We start from the raw sequence: 17,592 nt of genomic DNA on the forward strand, positions 1-17,592 counted from the left end.
TAGGTTTTTGACTTGAGTTATTAGAATTTTTTTCCACGACCACGCCCACGCCCACAATTTTTGTAATTGTGATGTTGGTATGCACTTAATGTCGAGTATGTAATATGCTATGCTCTAAGAAAAAAAATTATGTAGTTTGTTGTTGCTTATTTTTAGTGATTTCTCTACCTTTTGCTTGGCTTCGCTTCAAAATAGAAATTTGATTAATTTATATGATAAATATAATAGTTATCTTATTAATACAATAAAGAGAATCGATTCGTTCACATGGCAAATATAATATTTATTTTATTAGTATGTAATATTTTTTGACAAAGAATTCATGGTTGTATCTGATTGACAATGATTAAAGAAAATCATAGAACATTTAACAAACTTAACAATATTTCAAAAAAAAAAAACGTTAAAAGATCTTTCATTGGGTTTAAGAGTCTCTCTCTCTCTCTCTCGTGTCTAAAACCCTAACCAAAACCTCGAAGTCCCCAAAAAAGATGTCATCTTGTATTCGTCTTCGCCACCTCCGCCGCTTTTCGACCACCACCAATGTCGCAGCTGGCGTTAACTCATCCTCCATCTCATTTTCCCAAGCCAAAAGCAAACTCCTCACTGAATACGACCCTGACAATGCCCTCGAAATTTACTCTTCCGTTTCCAAACACTGCTCTTCCCTTTCTTCACGCTACGCTCAAGACCTCACCGTCCGCCGCCTCGCCAAGTCCCGCCGTTTCTCCGAGATCGAATCCTTAATCGAGTCCCACAAAAACGACCCCAAGATTTCTCAGGAGCCTTTCCTCTCCACTCTCATCAGATCGTATGGGATCGCTGGCATGTTAGATCACGCCATCAAAACTTTCCATCAAATGGACCAATTTGGTACCCCACGATCAACCATTTCCTTCAACACCTTACTCTCTGCTTGCAGCCAGTGGAGGCAGTTTGATAAAGTCCCCCAACTGTTCGACGAAATTCCCAAGAAATACGAAGGCGTTTCACCAGACGAAGTTTCCTATGGGATTTTAATTAAAGCTTATTGCGAAGCTGGTAATCCGGAGAAAGGGCTCGAGGTTTTAAGAGAGATGGAAAGGAAAAACGTTGAGGTGACTACGGTTACTTATACAACAATTTTAAATGCTTTGTATAAGAAGGGGAAAACAAAGGAGGCTGAGATTTTGTGGTTTGAGATGACGAAGACCGGTTGTGAATTAGATGTTGCTGCTTATAACGTACGAATTTCATGCTTTCAAGGCAGAGATCCGGAGAAAGTGAAGGAGCTGATTGATGATATGAGCAGCCTGGGTTTGAAGCCGGATACCATTAGTTATAATTATCTAATGACAAGTTATTTTAAGAGAGGCATGTTGGATGAAGCTAAGAAGGTTTATGAAGGATTAAAAAGTAATGGGTGCAACCCAAATGCGGCTACTTTTAGGACTATGGTGTTTTATTTGTGTTTAAATGGATTGCACGAGCAAGGTTATAAGGTGTTCAAAGAGAGCGTAAGGTTAAATAAGATTCCAGATTTTAACACATTGAAGTATTTGGCAGAGGGATTGGTGATGAAAAAGATGACCAAGGACGCTAAATGGTTGATCAGGACGGTAAAGAAGACGTTTCCTCCTAACTTTTTGAATGCATGGACGAAGCTCGAGAAAGAACTTGGTTTGTCTTCTTGCAGTGATGGTAATGCTGAAGCCTGAAACTCAAGAGGCCAAAGAATCTGCTGGTTAGAAGTGAAATTGTAGCAGTTCTTTGCCGGTTGTTTTGAATTAGCTGCTTCCGCTTCATTTGCAGCTATGAATGTTAGATGAATTATGCAATCAGCTCTGCTAATTTCAGGTAAAGTTAACATAGAAACTTGTATGGTGATAGTTTTGGAAATGTTGATTCTGCATTGATTGCAAGAATTGATTGATGTTACAATTGTTTGCTATTTGTTTGTTTTGTTGTTCTACTTGTCTTGGAATAGGAAGGAAATTCTGATAATCGAATTTGCTGCGAGAACTAGTTATTTTCCTCTGTCATTGAGCATTGTTCTATCTCTGTCTAAAATGGCTCTTCTTGATGAATATTTTGCCTGATATTTTTTAATTTTCCCTGTTAATAATAATAATTTCACAAGATACGAATAAATAATTTGATAATAATTATTTCCCTTCATGTGAATCTCAAAAAACTGCTCAATTTTTGAGAAAAAAAGAGCCATCAAAATCTCAGCAAAAAACTAGAAAAATTACCCATGATGATAATGCCTTGCATTTAAAGACGATAACTAGTGCAAGAGTAGGTTCAAATCTTTGTCTTCAAACTTTTGCTTCTTTAGTGCCATCTCCAACATCGCCCTGTTAGAACCCTCGTATGATTCATAAGTTGTTAAGATTCATAAGTTGTTAAGATTCATAAATCTCTTCAATACTCGTTATTTTATATCGAAAATATATCAAATATTAAAATAAAAAATAAACACATGCAAAAACAACTTATTCCTTTTAAAAAAATCAAATTGATTCGCATCTAGCTTACTTTGAACTTCTATAACTCACGATCTCTATAGGTATATTTTGTATCAAATGAAGCTCCCATAACATTCTTCCAAGTTTGATGTCTAAGAAGTAAGAAGCCCTCACAAAATGGTGTTTCTTTAATTTTATGGATGATATAGTTTAAAAGAGTATAGTATTATATTAAATTTTTAGAAATGCTCGGAGAAAAGAATGCTCTTTTTGTGCGAACAATCTTCGAAAATGCATTTCCTTTGTAGTTAGTAGACTTTTACAAAAAGACATTGTATTATATCTTTTAAATCAAAAATAAAAATAAGGTAAAATAAAAATGGAACGATATAAAGAAAAATAAAAAAATAAAAACGAAGAAGACTATCGAATACGAAAAACCTTTTGTACGAAAAAATCATTGAAATGCACTTTCCCTTGTAGTCGGGAGATGTCTTCATGGATCTCCCTCACAACAAAATTTATCTTTTCTATACATAAAAAAATGATGATTTATATAAAGAAAATAAAATTTGAATAATAATCTAGGTATGTGCATAAAAGGGTAACAATAATAAAGATAACCAAGTTCTATTTTGAATCTAAAATACGGGCAAAAGTGCCCAAATAATGATATGGGAATTTTTAATTCTCAAACTAATGCACTCATCTGATTAATTCATGATATATGGTGTTTTCTACAGTGTTTTGAGATCTTTCGACGTCTTTAGGGGTGTTGGATTGTTTCTTGAATCTCTAAGCGTCTTTAATTAAGATTTAGAAAAAAAAAAATTAGCGTTTTTACACAAATATCACCTTAACATAAATTAATTACTTGTTAGGCACTGTTTAAGAATATTTTACAGATCTAGCAAATTTTTAATTACTTTCTATAAAATTATTCATGCATTAAATTACACAATACAATTATGTCTATCAATTACCACTTGGCACTTTTTGATGCGTTTTTGACCCTTTCAAAATCCTATACGTATAGTATATTCTAGGAAAACTTTGAGGGTAAGTAATTTAAAATATAAATAATTTTATAAAATATTACGGATCATCATCATCATCATCCATCCCACCGACCCAACTGACTATTCACACCATCCATCCCATCTATAAATACCCCCACTCTCAAATATTTTCACCACACCAAATCCTCTCAAATTCTCTAAAAAATCAAACCTCGTTCAAATTTTATTTATAAGGTATATTTTATTATATTTAATATTTTGTTAGTATTTTATTTTATTATTGTATTATTTAAATATTTTATTTTTTATAGTTATAAAATGAAAAGCGGTTTGCTTCGTTATATTTAATATTTTGTTAATATTTTATATTTAATTGTTGTATTATTTAATTTTTTTATTATTTTATTTAAATATTTTATTTTTTTGCAGTTATAAAATGGAAAGTGGTCTGCTTCGTTTGGATGAAAATCTATATAAATTAACGGAAACAATGATGTTGGATATCTGTACTGAAGCGACGACATTCTCCTAGTTGAGAGGATTGTTGTGAATGTTTACGGGTTGAGAGCGTATTTATAGCCGAGAGAAAAGTTTAAAAGCCGAGAAATACATATATAATTATTCAATGCGCGACCCATGCACCGTGCCTATATGGTGCGTGTGTCAAAGGGTGTTAGATCAGGAATATTATCTCAAAGGGTGTCTGAAACGTAAATATTTAAGGAAAAGGCGATTTTTTTTGTAAAATCTCCAAAAATGCACAGTATACAGAAAAAAATTAACTAAAGACGCTGAGTAATCCATGTATGAAAATTTTAGCCCAAAGACGTCGAGATATCATGGAGTTTTTAGGTGATTACTGTAGAAAATACGTTAGATCGAGAAATAATGTTGGAAGCACGTTAGTTTGAGAATTAAACACTCTCTGTAGCATTATATGGGCACTTTTGCCCTAAAATACGAGTCAAACATCAATAGCCTACTAGCATAAACAAAGCACCAACATGCAAACTTTATAAACAAACAACTAAGATTAAAATATCAACCAAATAAGAGTATAAATAAATAAATAAAGTTCAAACGTAAATAGTTAAAAGTATAGGCATTAAAAATAAATATACCACATTACATATCAGTGACTAAAATAAAATGAAGTGTAAGTTAAGATGCTTAAATGAAAATACAAAAAAAATTAAATTCTGGAAATTAAAAGGGACTGAAATAAAATGCGGGAAAATTAAAGTGCAGCAAAATAAATAAATAAAAAAGAAATAAATTGCATAAATTTAAAGGTTATGTGTTGTTTTAACCGTTTAACTCGGACCATAAATAATGTGTAGCGTCCCCCAGGACGGGTCACCGCAAGGTCGTTGAATATTCGAATGTTAGAAAATTTGCGGGTTAGTTTGTGCAATAAAATAAATGTTAGTAAGTTAATAAGAACAATAAAAATAAAAATAAAAATAAAAAGTCAATATGTTAGTATTAACAATAAAACAAAACTTAAAATGTTAGTAAGTTAGAAAAGTTAGTGGTTAGTGGTCAGTAGAGTCCGGACCATAATAATGTAGATCTTACCTCGGATCGGGTCACCACAAGGTCGAATTGAATAACGCAAACAGATATATAAAAATAAAATAAAATAAATAAAATAAAAAAGTTAGTGGTTAGTAGAGTTCGAACCATAATAATGTGGATCTTACCCAGGATCGTGTCACCACAAGGTCGAATCGAATAACGTAAACAAATATATAAAAATAAACTAAAATAAAAAAGTTAGTGGTTAAGAGAGTTTGAACCATGATAATGTGGATCTTATCCCGGATAGGGTCACCACAAGGTCGAGTAATAATAGAAACAATAAATAAATATATAAACCATGGTTAGAAAGTAAGAAAATACGTCATAGTTAATGTGCAATAAAATAACAATTTAGAATAAATCAGTAACCAAATTAAAAATAAACAAAACAACAGGCTAAAATTAGAATACATAAAATCCAAGTAGATCAGTGGCCACAGTATAAAATAAAGGCAGAAGTGGAGGGACTTACAGGTGATTAGCCCCCAAAATTACCAAGAGTGATAACATGTTAAGATTAGAGACTTACCTCGTGATTAACCCAAAAATTAAAAAAAATCTCCCCCTATTTGCATTTCCACTAGCAAAAATAAACCTACCTCATTTCTCCCTCAACTCACGGCCGACCACACACCGTCCCTCACACGCTGGCCACCAGACCAATGACCACCCTACTCCAACCGGTGACCCCGAAACGACCAAAATAAGCTCGATCGAAGGCTTAAACGACCAAAACTTTCCCCTGGTTAAACTCTCTCTCTCGTTCTTTCTCTCCCTACGCCGAAAGGCTTAAAATGAGCCTCAACGCCGACAACCACGCTTCCTTCGCTCAACGGCGAACACTCGAACTCCGACCGACGCCCAAACTGAACGAGGAAAATCCAACAAAGGTCTAAGAGACCAAGTTTTTCTCCCTCTCTTTGCTCTCGACCAAAGCCCCCGAAGGACCTTACGAGCTTACCAACAGCCACCAACAGTCGGTGCTTCCTGGCTGAGAGATGGCCTCTCTCTCACACTCCGGCCACCGCTCAACGGTGGCCACCCCTATGCATCTATTATATCCTGAAAAAGAAAGAAAAGAAAGGAGAAGGAAAAACCATGTTTTTTTTTTGTTTTTTTACAAGAAACCGGGGGGTCTTCTTTGTGCTTTCTTTTTGGCTTTTAAAGTCCCAAAAATTAAAAAAGATACAATTGCAAGTTTGTTCCTTACATTCTGTTTCCATTTTAACTTTAGGACAAAATTAGGGTATTACAGCTGCAATAGATGGATCGTCCCTTGAGGTTAACACGGTTGCTCTTAGAATTCATACACCCGAAATCGGAGTGGACTGCCGGTGGTATTGCTCTTCTGATAGCAACATAGAAAATAAGCTTTGAATGCTTCAGGCTGAGAGGATTTGTGAGAGTTTAGAGTGAGTTGAGAAGCTTAGAAAACTTTTCTATTTATGGGCTTAGTCCAGGGGTAAATTCGTTCACAACAAAATCATATATTAATCTTATTAATTTTCTGAATTAAAACTATGTCTGAAACTGTTGATATAAACGAATGAATTGGGTACAACCTCTTCACCAATAGAGGTAGTATCAGGTGTAACTGAACTTGTCGTCGGAGTGGAAGGTGGAGGTGACTTTAGCAGCACGTAGTCCAAATCAAGTTGCTCGAAGAAGATTAGAATGTGTTGGGACCATCTTCAGTAATTGGATTCATCCAATGCATCGAGCTTTGAAAGATTGAGAATTAACTTGCTCAACGGTGTCAATATTTTTCAATAATAAATTTGTTTCTAAATTGTTGTAAATGTAGACTGCAAAAATGAGACGTTAGCACTAATATGACAATATAAAAATATTGAAAAATGAACAACAAAAATTGTGTAGTGGTGAAAACCATTGTCTTAGAAACAAATTCGTCCCAATGTGTGTAATTGCTGCAACAAGCGGATCATCCCTCGAGATTAACCAGAAATCGAAGTGGACTGCCGGTGGTACTGCTCTTTTGATAGCAACAAAGAAAATAAGCTTGGAATGCTTTAGGTTGAGAGGATTTGTGAGAGTTGAGAGTAAGTTGAGAAGCTTAGAAAGCCTCTCTATTTATAAGTTAGTCTAGAGGCAAACTCGTCCACAATAAAATCAAATATTAATTTGATTAATATTCTGAATTAAAACTCTATATGAACGGATAACAGCGACAACATGTGAGATTATCCATTGTTCTCTATCACTCAACAAAGAAAGAAAAAATGAACACTATAAATACCCAAATCCAGTGGTATTTTCCACTCTACGTGGGATAATGTTTTTATGCATTACTAGCAATAAACTGTTTAAAGCACCGGATCCGTTCAAGTTGTTTAACCGTGTAGTTATTTGGGTTAATAAAACATAGAATTCCCTGTTTCACCATCTATGCTGATTATTTTAACATGCCTCTTTTTAGCGTCTCTCTCAGCTTAGTTTTACGTGTTCTTGATGAGAATATGTTGACTTAAAATTCTAATTACCTCTGTCTACGTGAACCCATTTCTGGCGCTGAAACTAAATTCGTTGGTACGTGGCGCATTGAAACAGTTCAGAGATTGATGTTTGGTTAGTTAATACGGTTGACCAACTTCATTAAAGTAGATGGTATGGACCGTATGGTTTCGTTTCTTGTTTAATTATTCTTTTATGAAACTATACGCCTGTCCCGAACTCTTTGATTAAAGTAGAAGAAAGCAAATGAATCTGGAAACTGCATGTTAATGGTGAAGGTGGAGGCAACGTAGATGCTGTTTCCACCAAAGGTCCGTCGTGGCTGATAAATGCACCAGCGGGTATTTCTCTTACGTGGAACCATTTGGGTCACGGATCAATGCTTACCTCCCACGTAACTTGGTTTTTGCTCTGTTAAACATCACCTTGCCACCGCCTTCTTAGGCAAACAACAAAAATATGACTTGGCTTTCAGTTCCCAAATTATTATTTACTATTATTCAACTAATCTAATCCCCAATAATCTTAAGAGACTTTGCTCTTTACAAGTGTATTCATCCAACTATTAATAATTATTACCAAATTTCGGTAGGCAATTCCCATTTGTATATACACGTGACATGTCCTAGTAAAAAAAATGAATAAAATGTAACAAGAGTGGCATTTTTGTAGTAACTTAGAATTACAAAGGGCAAATATAAGAACATAGTGCGTCACGTGCATCGGCAATTCGCTTCAATTCCTAATTCGTCGCCATCCTATTTGAGCTATTCTTTTATATTTCTGGCACTTCTTTCTCCAATAACAATTCCCAGGCAAAGATATATAAAATTGAGCATACGCCTTCCGATATCAAAACTTGGAAGAGGCGAAACCTATCGAACAAAAAATTTATAAAGCGATCGAGATGTGGCGCTGTGTTTCTCGTAGCCTTCGAGTTCCACACTCGAAGAGATCAGTTGCCAACGATTCTCTTAGATCTCACATTTCCAGATCATTCTCCACTGATGCTGTACTGTTCTCTCTTTCCCCTTAATTCAAGGGTTTTTGAACTCCTTGTTTGGACTTTTATTTCCTTTCCTTCTCTGATTTGATAATGAATAGCTGCTTTGGTTTTTATCTTTTCTTTTTGTTCACGATTAACGGATTTTCTCGGCAGTTCTTTATTGGTTTTAGCTATGTGTTAGTGTTTGGACTGTTTGGCTTATGAGAGAAGGCAGACATGGGGATGAATGCATAGAATCTACGCTTAATATTTCTTAAACCATCTTTGATTTAGCTCCATTTAGTTGACTTTTCCAAGATGCTGTGGAAACAAGTACCATATGGAACTTAAGCGTAGCTGATATCTTCTTCTTCTTTTTCTAATGGGAGTAGTTTCCATTTCTCCGATGTTGATTACTTTAGTTGTAATCACGCAAATGCATATACTTTTTATTGTTTGTAAAGTATTATTTGTTCCACTGATTATGAACGTTTCCTAGGATTGATATTGTTAAACAACTCACCAAAATGAAGATTGTGATGAACGTTTGCTATGATTGCAGGGAAAATCCCCTTATACAATAGTGGATCATACCTATGATGCAGTGGTGGTTGGAGCTGGTGGCGCGGGGCTAAGAGCAGCCATCGGTCTTTCAGAACATGGATTTAATACTGCTTGCATAACTAAGCTTTTCCCCACCCGTTCGCATACTGTTGCGGCCCAGGTTTTTAGACTATTTTGTTGCTTGTGATTATGAGTTATGCTGTTGCAATTGTTCATGGCATGCATGTGTATGCTTGTAGATAAGTGGGATTCATAGTTTTTTATTTTATGGGCACGGTTGTTCAATGATATAGTGGGTTTATGTAGATTGTACTTGTCTTTTGCTGTTGTTTCCTTTCTTGGGCGAGTTGCACGATAACTGGTGTTCTCTTGTCCAACTAATATGGAGCATGGATTTCACCAAAGTCATTCTTATTACCATTCTGTGGACTTTTCTTAAAGTTCTTTGAAGACTATAAATTGCCACTCCTACACTTATCATATTTGATATATTTCTGTCTTTTTCATTTTAAAGTGTAATGCATAGGTATTTGAATTTCTTCTTTTGATGTGCTTTATAAGACATATTGCACTTCTCCATATTTTTATGTCATTTGAATTCATTTAAAAAGAAGATGGTTCTGGTAAAGCAAAATCATTTTTTTTACATGTTTAAAGCAGTCTGTAGGGAGTTTATGGGAGGGATCAGTGCTGCTTTTTGCTTTACCATTCCATTTGAAGATTATTGTCTCATTTGTCTGTCTGGATATTTCTGTTCAGGGTGGCATAAATGCTGCTTTAGGAAATATGACTGAAGATGACTGGCGATGGCACATGTATGACACAGTTAAAGGAAGTGATTGGTTAGGTACATGACTTGTTTGAACATGTATCTTTTGTGATTTTATGGGTGGTACGCTGGTATAAAAGCATATTCTTTTCCTTAATATTTGGCGGTGCTAGAATAGTTTATTTTTAATAGTTTTCTCTTCTCCAGTAAAGTTACATGTTCCCCTTAACTACACTTTTGCCATGCCTGATGTAGTTTATTATATCTCCCTGCATTCATGGAAGCTGTTACCATATTGTTTAACTCTTTTTCCCCTTCTAACTCTATTCAAACTACTTATATCGGTTGTCTATGTGCCAAAGCAGTATGTATGAAGCTAAAGGCATCAGAGCTATGCCAAAGACTTGAATTTTTATACTGCATGAAACCACATATTGTACTTGCATCTTTATAGTGGAATGAACTGCCTTTTTAACAGCCTTTTTCCTCTCTTTTCTTTACCTCCTGTCTTAACAAAAGAGAATTGTATTATTGTAGGTGATCAAGATGCAATTCAGTATATGTGCAGGGAGGCTCCAAAAGCCGTGATTGAACTTGAGAACTATGGCCTGCCTTTTTCTCGAACAGAAGATGGGAAAATATATCAACGAGCATTTGGTGGTCAAAGCCTTGACTTTGGAAAAGGTACAATTACTCAAAATTGATAATTGGGATTAGTGATAGAATTCTGATCTTGGTTTCTTGGTGTTTTCTATCTTGATCAGGTGGTCAGGCTTATCGTTGTGCATGTGCTGCTGATCGAACAGGGCACGCTCTATTGCACACCCTCTATGGCCAAGCTATGAGACATAATACCCAATTCTTTGTGGAATATTTTGCTTTGGATCTGTTGATGAATAGTGATGGTAGGTTGTGGCAGGGAATTTAAAGTTTTTCACATCAAGTGTATAGAATGTTACTTTTGTTTGCCTTGGTTACCCAAGGCTTGGCATATTTATCATCTCTTGTTGTTGTTTAGCTGTCCACGATTTTGGGCATTAGTTGTTTTCTTCATTTTGACAAGCATGCCACCTTACTAGATTTGATTGTTTATGTCTCTTGCAGGAAGCTGCCAGGGAGTGATAGCTTTGAACATGGAGGATGGAACGCTACATCGATTCCAGGCTGCTTCAACAATTCTGGCCACTGGGGTACTATGTTTATCTTTGATATATAATTTTATTTTATTCAAAATGAATTATCAAAATAAATCAAAGGACCTTTACCTTTGCTGTCTTTTGCTTTCAGGGATATGGTAGAACCTACTTTTCAGCAACTTCAGCTCACACATGCACTGGTGATGGCAATGCCATGGCTGCACGTGCTGGGCTTCCCCTCCAGGTTTCTTCTGTTTTTATAACCCTGAAATTGGTTTCTGAAACCCCTTAACTATCTCCTTATATGTGCTTTCCCCTTTTTGATTTATTCTTCCTACAGGATTTGGAGTTTGTGCAATTTCACCCAACTGGAATCTATGGGGCTGGGTGCCTCATTACTGAAGGTTTGTGCTTATTCAACTTATGAAAAGTGGTGTTACGGGTTGAGTTCTTTGGTTACATTATGTAGATGATTATTGTATTTTGCCTTCAGGAATTTAATTTTAATTGTACTTCTTGTTCAGTTGAAGTTGAGAGGGGTTCATTTCTAAGTTTCGTCAGCTATTTGCTGCAGGGTCTCGGGGTGAAGGTGGTATTCTTAGAAATAGCGAAGGTGAACGCTTTATGGAACGGTATGCACCTACTGCCAAGGATCTTGCTTCAAGGGATGTTGTTTCAAGATCTATGACCATGGAAATCAGGGAAGGTCGCGGTGTAGGTATGTTTATCCCTTCATTGCTGAAATTTCTATATTCCAGCATCTATTGTCATCTGTTTTTCTTTCCCCTTGAGGAGTTTATATGAGGTTGCCAATATGCAGTGAGGCATTGCAATATGGCACTCATGGTTTAGAGTAGATACTTGGTTTATTTTTCCTGTTATTTTAAATGATTGTGTAGTCCTAGTTCTATTGAAGATTTAAATTTTTTGGCGTTGTATGTGCCATGCCATAAGAATTATAAGTTTGTTTCTAGCATTGTGTGACGCAGACAATTACTAGTTCATGCATGCTAATTTGAACTCGGGAGCTACTAATCATGATCTTATATCCAATAGGACCTTTGAAGGACCATATCTATCTTCATTTGAATCACTTACCTCCGGAGGTGCTCAAGGAGAGGCTTCCAGGTATTTCTGAGACCGCTGCCATTTTTGCTGGTGTGGATGTTACAAAGGAGCCCATCCCAGTCTTGCCTACTGTACATTATAATATGGGTGGAATTCCAACAAATCATCATGGCGAGGTGTGATATTCTGATACATAGATGCATTTAGATGTGATGTTCTTTTGAGATATACACAAAGCAATTGTATGCTGATATATGTCTGTATGAATTTATAACTGATGAACTCATTTAAAAATGAAAGGCATGCAATACTATCTGAAAATGAAAACATGTAGCATTGGGTAATTCAAATAATCTTGTCTGATAGTCAGCTATTTGTGGTTTTAACTCCACCATGTTGTATAATTTGCTGATTTTCTTGCTCGTCTAACTTGAATGATTTTGCTTTGATTCTCAGGTAGTTACTATCAGAGGCAGTGATCCAGATTCTGTGGTTCCTGGATTAATGGCTGCAGGAGAGGCAGCCTGTGCATCAGTTCATGGTGCCAATCGGTTGGGTGCAAATTCCCTTCTTGACATTGTTGTCTTTGGTCGGGCTTGTGCAAACCGTGTTGCAGAGATCAATAGGCCAGGCATGTTGTATTGCATTTTTTTGTATACAAGTACTTTTTCCATTCATGTCTAAATGTTAATTCATTTAATAGTTGTTTTCAGGGGAGAAGCAGAAACCTTTGGAAAAGGATTCTGGTGAGAGAACAATTGCATGGCTCGACAAACTAAGAAATCAGAATGGTTCTCTTCCAACTTCAAAAATCCGATTAAATATGCAACGAGTAATGCAAAACAATGCTGCTGTTTTCCGGACACAGGAGACACTAGAAGAAGGTGTGCAATGCTTCTTATCAATGTTTTAGCTATGCCTCTTCGATTTTTCTGTCTTGTGTCTTCTTCCTGCCTTTCAATCTTCTGCTTATTCCTTTTGAAGGCAAATTTAGTCCTGGCTTAGGTTGCTCATGAGATTCCTACTTTCTGAAACCAAATATACCTCTTAATATTTAGTTGATACTTGGGAAAATCCTAATTTATGTCTTTCTATTTTTTTAGGTTGTCAGTTAATTGATAAGACATGGGAAAGTTTCCATGATGTTAACTTGACGGATCGCAGCTTAATATGGTAAGATTGCAGGAACTAGAATGTTGGTGACCCAATAACTCTTGTAGTTTTAGTTTGTTTTATGAACATTTCAAAAATGTTTTGCAGGAACTCTGATTTGATAGAAACTATCGAGTTGGAAAATCTTTTGATAAATGCCAGTATCACTATGCATTCTGCTGAAGCTAGGAAAGAGAGCAGAGGAGCACATGCTCGTGAAGATTATACTGTTAGTTTTTTACCTTCTTTAAGTTTGGTTTTCTTTTTTGCTTAGCTTTGGTACAAGTCTTTTTTTTTTTTTTTGCAGAAAAGAGATGATGAGAAATGGATGAAACACACATTGGGGTAAGTTCCCTTTCCATTGGAAAAATACTATGTAAACATGTAGATTTGTTTATATAGTGGTTGCCTGTTTTTTTTTTTTTTTTGGGGTGGGGGTGGAGGGGGGATAAAATTAATCGAAAGATGTATTTGTTGTAAGAACATGTTTCTGTTATTAGCACACCTATTATAATCCTGATTTATAGTTTTATAATGTTTGGAATTGTAGGCTATTGAGTCTTGATTAGAATATGAACCTTAGTTGCTTAAAAGAAAACATCAGGTCAGGCAAGTCATTTCTGCATCAATGCCTGCAATAGAATGTTCCTTACAGTAAACGGGTAAAGAACATAAAGTTTAGGGGTCTGCATGGTATTTGTGTTCATTTTATAATTGGAAAGGAGAGGTAGTGCCTTGAAAGTTGAATCTGATCAAATCTAGTTTTTATTATTGGTCTTTGCAGATTGAATTAAGTACGGCTATTCTTTGCTGATAAAGATCTATTCTTTGACTGTAGTGATTGTCTTAGATTATACAAAAAATGCATATCACTAAATTGCTGCATTATTTGGTTAAGGCTCCTTGGGAGACCACTTAGAAAGCTCCCATGCACTGGAGGGTTTGGTTTATGAATGGACTCTCTGGTGTCCGATCATAAAACGACTCCCCTGATGCAGTGAAGGTGCCTTACCCCATGTTCCCTAAGGGAGCCCAAAATCTATCGGGAATGATATGTTCTACTTTGATCTGCAGGTATTGGGAGAATGAGAAGGTGAGACTGGATTACCGGCCAGTTCATGTGAACACATTAGATGATGAGGTTGAGTCATTCCCACCTAAAGCTCGTGTCTATTAATTTATCCGCCTTTATGCAAATGGTTACGAGGATCCAACAATTCAGCCTGGTAAATTATGGTGAACGGGAATGCAATAAAATATTTGTAAGCACAGTATGTTGGCAATATTTATGCCATTCATCAATATCGGAACTTTTGATTTTGGAAGCATTCAATAAGTTTCAGTTTGAGTCAGATTTTTGTAAATTGTCTGTAAGCAATAAGGTTTATGGTTGCTGAATTCGACTATCACTTTTATACCGAGTGACCACTTTTACTTCAAACATTAGCCTCTAACATGTGGGCTGACTAGACGGGTTTCAAAGTTAAACTCTCGAGATTTGCTTTTTTGTAAGGCTTCATCAACTCTATCGCTAGCTAGCATCCCTTAGCCATAGTCCCCTAATCCCTTTCTGTAAACAATAAATCTCCCACCCCCAGGAGAAGAAGAGAATCCTTGAGTCGATTAAGATTTCAAGAAAATTGGGTTCTGTGGTTCATGTCGTCATTGTGACAATATTGTGGAATTCGGGTCATTGCTCTTTTTGACAGGCTTGTGATATTTTCCACAACAAAATATTTGGAAAATGGGGGGATAGAATAAAGGATTAAGGTGTGGTCGTGTGGGGTTGCTAAACCAGACAAGTGTCTTGGAGACCAGTAGTTAAGTTGTTGATTATGTTATTTCTCTTGTACAAAGGATCTCACTATCAAGGGAGACGAGCAAAAAATAACAACAACAACCAATTCAAGTGGTTTTCTTGTTAATAAATTAATTTAGAAAAACTAATCATTATAACGATGACAAAAATAGAGTGCATGTATATTATGAATTATAGAATTGAATGGCAAATACAGTTTTCCACGAGAAACATAGAAGCCCTTTTGACAAAAATACAGTCTCCCACTACAAGGAATTAGAACGTTAATTTTAATTCAGATGGGCGGCCATCTTAACCGATCCAACTCAATATTTCATCCACATAATATTTGAATATATATAGGAAAAAGGAACAGCCATTTTTTTATAATATTTGAATATATAAATTTATGTAAATTAAAGTTCATATATATATATATATATAGAGAGAGAGAGAGAGAGAGAGAGAATCGTTTTTCACTATCTTGAGGCTATTGTTATCACTGTTTGTAGTCCAATTTTGGGTAATAGTTTTTTTTTAAAAAAAGGGGGGTAATCTTTGATGAAGAAGAATCCACTTTATTGCATGTTTGAGTCAAGGATCTAACCTTGTCGTGATTTACTAAGTAATGTGAAACGTTTGGGACTTCACTTTATACTCTGCTTTATCTATTTTCTAATCATTATATACATCCCTTGTTGTTTAGTAGTAATTTAGGGTTAGGAAAATATACAGAAAGAAGGGGGGAAACCATTACAACTACTTGAGGTTATGTTAGTTTGTTTAGAGTTTTGAGGGATTATAAATTTGTGACTTGAAATGATAGATTAAGAAAATAAGTCGACGATAAAATAAAGTTTGATTGGTATGATTATTATTATTATTATTATTATAAAATATAAATGAATGTAATTTTTAATATGATTAAAAATATATTATTCTTCGATTTAAGTGTTCGGAGACTAGAGTAGTTTGTAAATGTTTCATAAAATATTTTAAAAAATAAAATTTATGATATACTAATAAAAACCATATATGTTAACGATGAAGCATCTTCTCAAAATCAAGGTGTATCAGTGTAGTTGCTTTCAGTCGAGAGGACGAGGCATTGCCTACCGCCGTTAAAATACCATGCACCGTTGGTTTTGATGTATTTAATACTCTATTTTGTGTGGGTTGGGTGCAGACCCGACTATTAGGGGAGCGTCCTGAGTAATCTTCATTTTTATATTTGGAGTTCTCATTTTTTTATCATCTTTATAATTTTGTTTTTAATTTTTTAAATATTATTTTTTACCTTTATAATTGATATCTTAATATTATTTAATCTCACATTTTATCTTTATAATTGAAGTCTTTATTTTTTTTCAATTCATTTTTTACCTTTATAATTGAAGTTTCTAATTTTGTAATATCACTTTTAATTTTATAATTGAAGCTTTGAAGTTTTTTCAATCTCAATTTCTACATTCATAATTGAGGTCTCTAGTTTTTTATCCTTGTTTTTTTAACTTTATAATTGAGGTCATTAAGTTTTTTTAATCTCACTTTCTAACTTTCTAATTGAGGGCCCTAAGTTTTTTCGATCTCAATTTATAATTGAGATCCCTATTTTTTTCAATCTCAATTTCCACCTTTACAATTAAGGCCTCTATTTTTTTTACAATTTCATAAAATTCTTAATTTCTTATCCTTTTCTCTATCTTTATCATTAATTCATTTAATTTTGAATTAAATCTAATCATATTTGTCTCTTTTTTTTGCAAATCTTATTTTTCAATTTACCAAATATTCTTTAATTCTTAGTTTTCTCCAATCTCAATCTAATGATAACATAATATATTATCTTTTATTTTTCTTAATTTATTATTCAAAATAAAATTTCATATAATACTTTATATCCACATTCGATTTTTTAGTCTCTTAGTCGTATTTAAGGTGTTTTCTTAACAAAACAATGAAATTAATGTTCGAAAAAGTTTTATAAATTTTCTATAATATTAAATTAATTATTTCAAGTAATGTAATATATTTTCCTTCAATCATAGCCTATTGTTTTTTATTTTCGCTTAGGGCATAAAAAATGTTCGAGACAGCTCTAATTGGGTGCATTTCGGGTGGTCTACGATGACTCCATTGCACTCCCCACCTTTTTATCACTCTCCTATCGTATATTTCTTGATGGTCGGTTGTGGTGGACCCTTAAACCGCCCCCAAAAAGAACTAATTGGCAGCGTTGCGCAACACCCAAAAACAAACATGACCGCATCGCAAAACCCTTATTATTGTACTCATATTTACAACCATACGTAGTTTAAATCTTCAAAAATATCTACCGAATTTTTATTTGTTTGACGTCAAAACTATGCTTAAAAATAATTATCATTAATTTAAAGGTAAAGTATACAAATAGTATTTCAATTATAGAGCGTTGTTTTGTTAAGTCTATCGACTATTAAAAATTATATAAAATAATTTCTTGAGTATATGAAGAGAGTTGCTTTGATAAGTGTCCGACTATTAAAGGTCACAAAATAATAATCTAATTATTCATATGTTTCAAACTCATTAATTTTTGTTAATAAACTGACTACGATT

At 34.5% G+C, this 17,592-nt stretch overlaps 2 protein-coding genes across 2 annotated transcripts; both read left to right on the forward strand.

Moving 5' to 3' along the window:
- The first annotated feature begins 449 nt into the window (after positions 1–449).
- On the forward strand, positions 450–1,758 carry LOC120130745 (pentatricopeptide repeat-containing protein At4g36680, mitochondrial-like). The gene has a single exon (XM_039147906.1). The coding sequence runs from the start codon at positions 492–494 to the stop codon at positions 1,695–1,697; it is 1,206 nt and encodes a 401-aa protein (XP_039003837.1). The 5' UTR covers positions 450–491; the 3' UTR covers positions 1,698–1,758.
- A 6,671-nt stretch (positions 1,759–8,429) lies between these two features.
- LOC120130920 (succinate dehydrogenase [ubiquinone] flavoprotein subunit 1, mitochondrial-like) lies at positions 8,430–14,637 on the forward strand. Its single transcript, XM_039148068.1, has 16 exons — positions 8,430–8,534; positions 9,070–9,231; positions 9,831–9,918; positions 10,378–10,524; positions 10,605–10,745; positions 10,945–11,030; positions 11,128–11,220; positions 11,317–11,380; positions 11,551–11,694; positions 12,033–12,220; positions 12,501–12,675; positions 12,758–12,928; positions 13,148–13,217; positions 13,305–13,425; positions 13,504–13,541; positions 14,271–14,637. The coding sequence occupies exons 1-16, from the start codon at positions 8,430–8,432 to the stop codon at positions 14,371–14,373; spliced, it is 1,896 nt and encodes a 631-aa protein (XP_039003999.1). The 3' UTR covers positions 14,374–14,637.
- Positions 14,638–17,592: the final 2,955 nt, after the last annotated feature.

Source organism: Hibiscus syriacus, unplaced genomic scaffold (genome assembly GCF_006381635.1).
Source record: "Hibiscus syriacus cultivar Baekdansim isolate YM2019G1 unplaced genomic scaffold, ASM638163v2 tig00110548_pilon, whole genome shotgun sequence".
NCBI classification, from domain to species: domain Eukaryota; kingdom Viridiplantae; phylum Streptophyta; class Magnoliopsida; order Malvales; family Malvaceae; genus Hibiscus; species Hibiscus syriacus.

Bases quoted from the DNA above. Each gene is read 5' to 3' on its own strand.
- LOC120130745 (XM_039147906.1), top strand. From the start codon at position 492: ATGTCATCTTGTATTCGTCTTCGCCACCTCCGCCGCTTTTCGACCACC.
- LOC120130920 (XM_039148068.1), top strand. From the start codon at position 8,430: ATGTGGCGCTGTGTTTCTCGTAGCCTTCGAGTTCCACACTCGAAGAGA. The intron at 9,919-10,377 runs GTACATGACTTG...GTATTATTGTAG, and splicing joins TAAAGGAAGTGATTGGTTAG to GTGATCAAGATGCAATTCAG. The intron at 10,525-10,604 runs GTACAATTACTC...TATCTTGATCAG, and splicing joins AAGCCTTGACTTTGGAAAAG to GTGGTCAGGCTTATCGTTGT.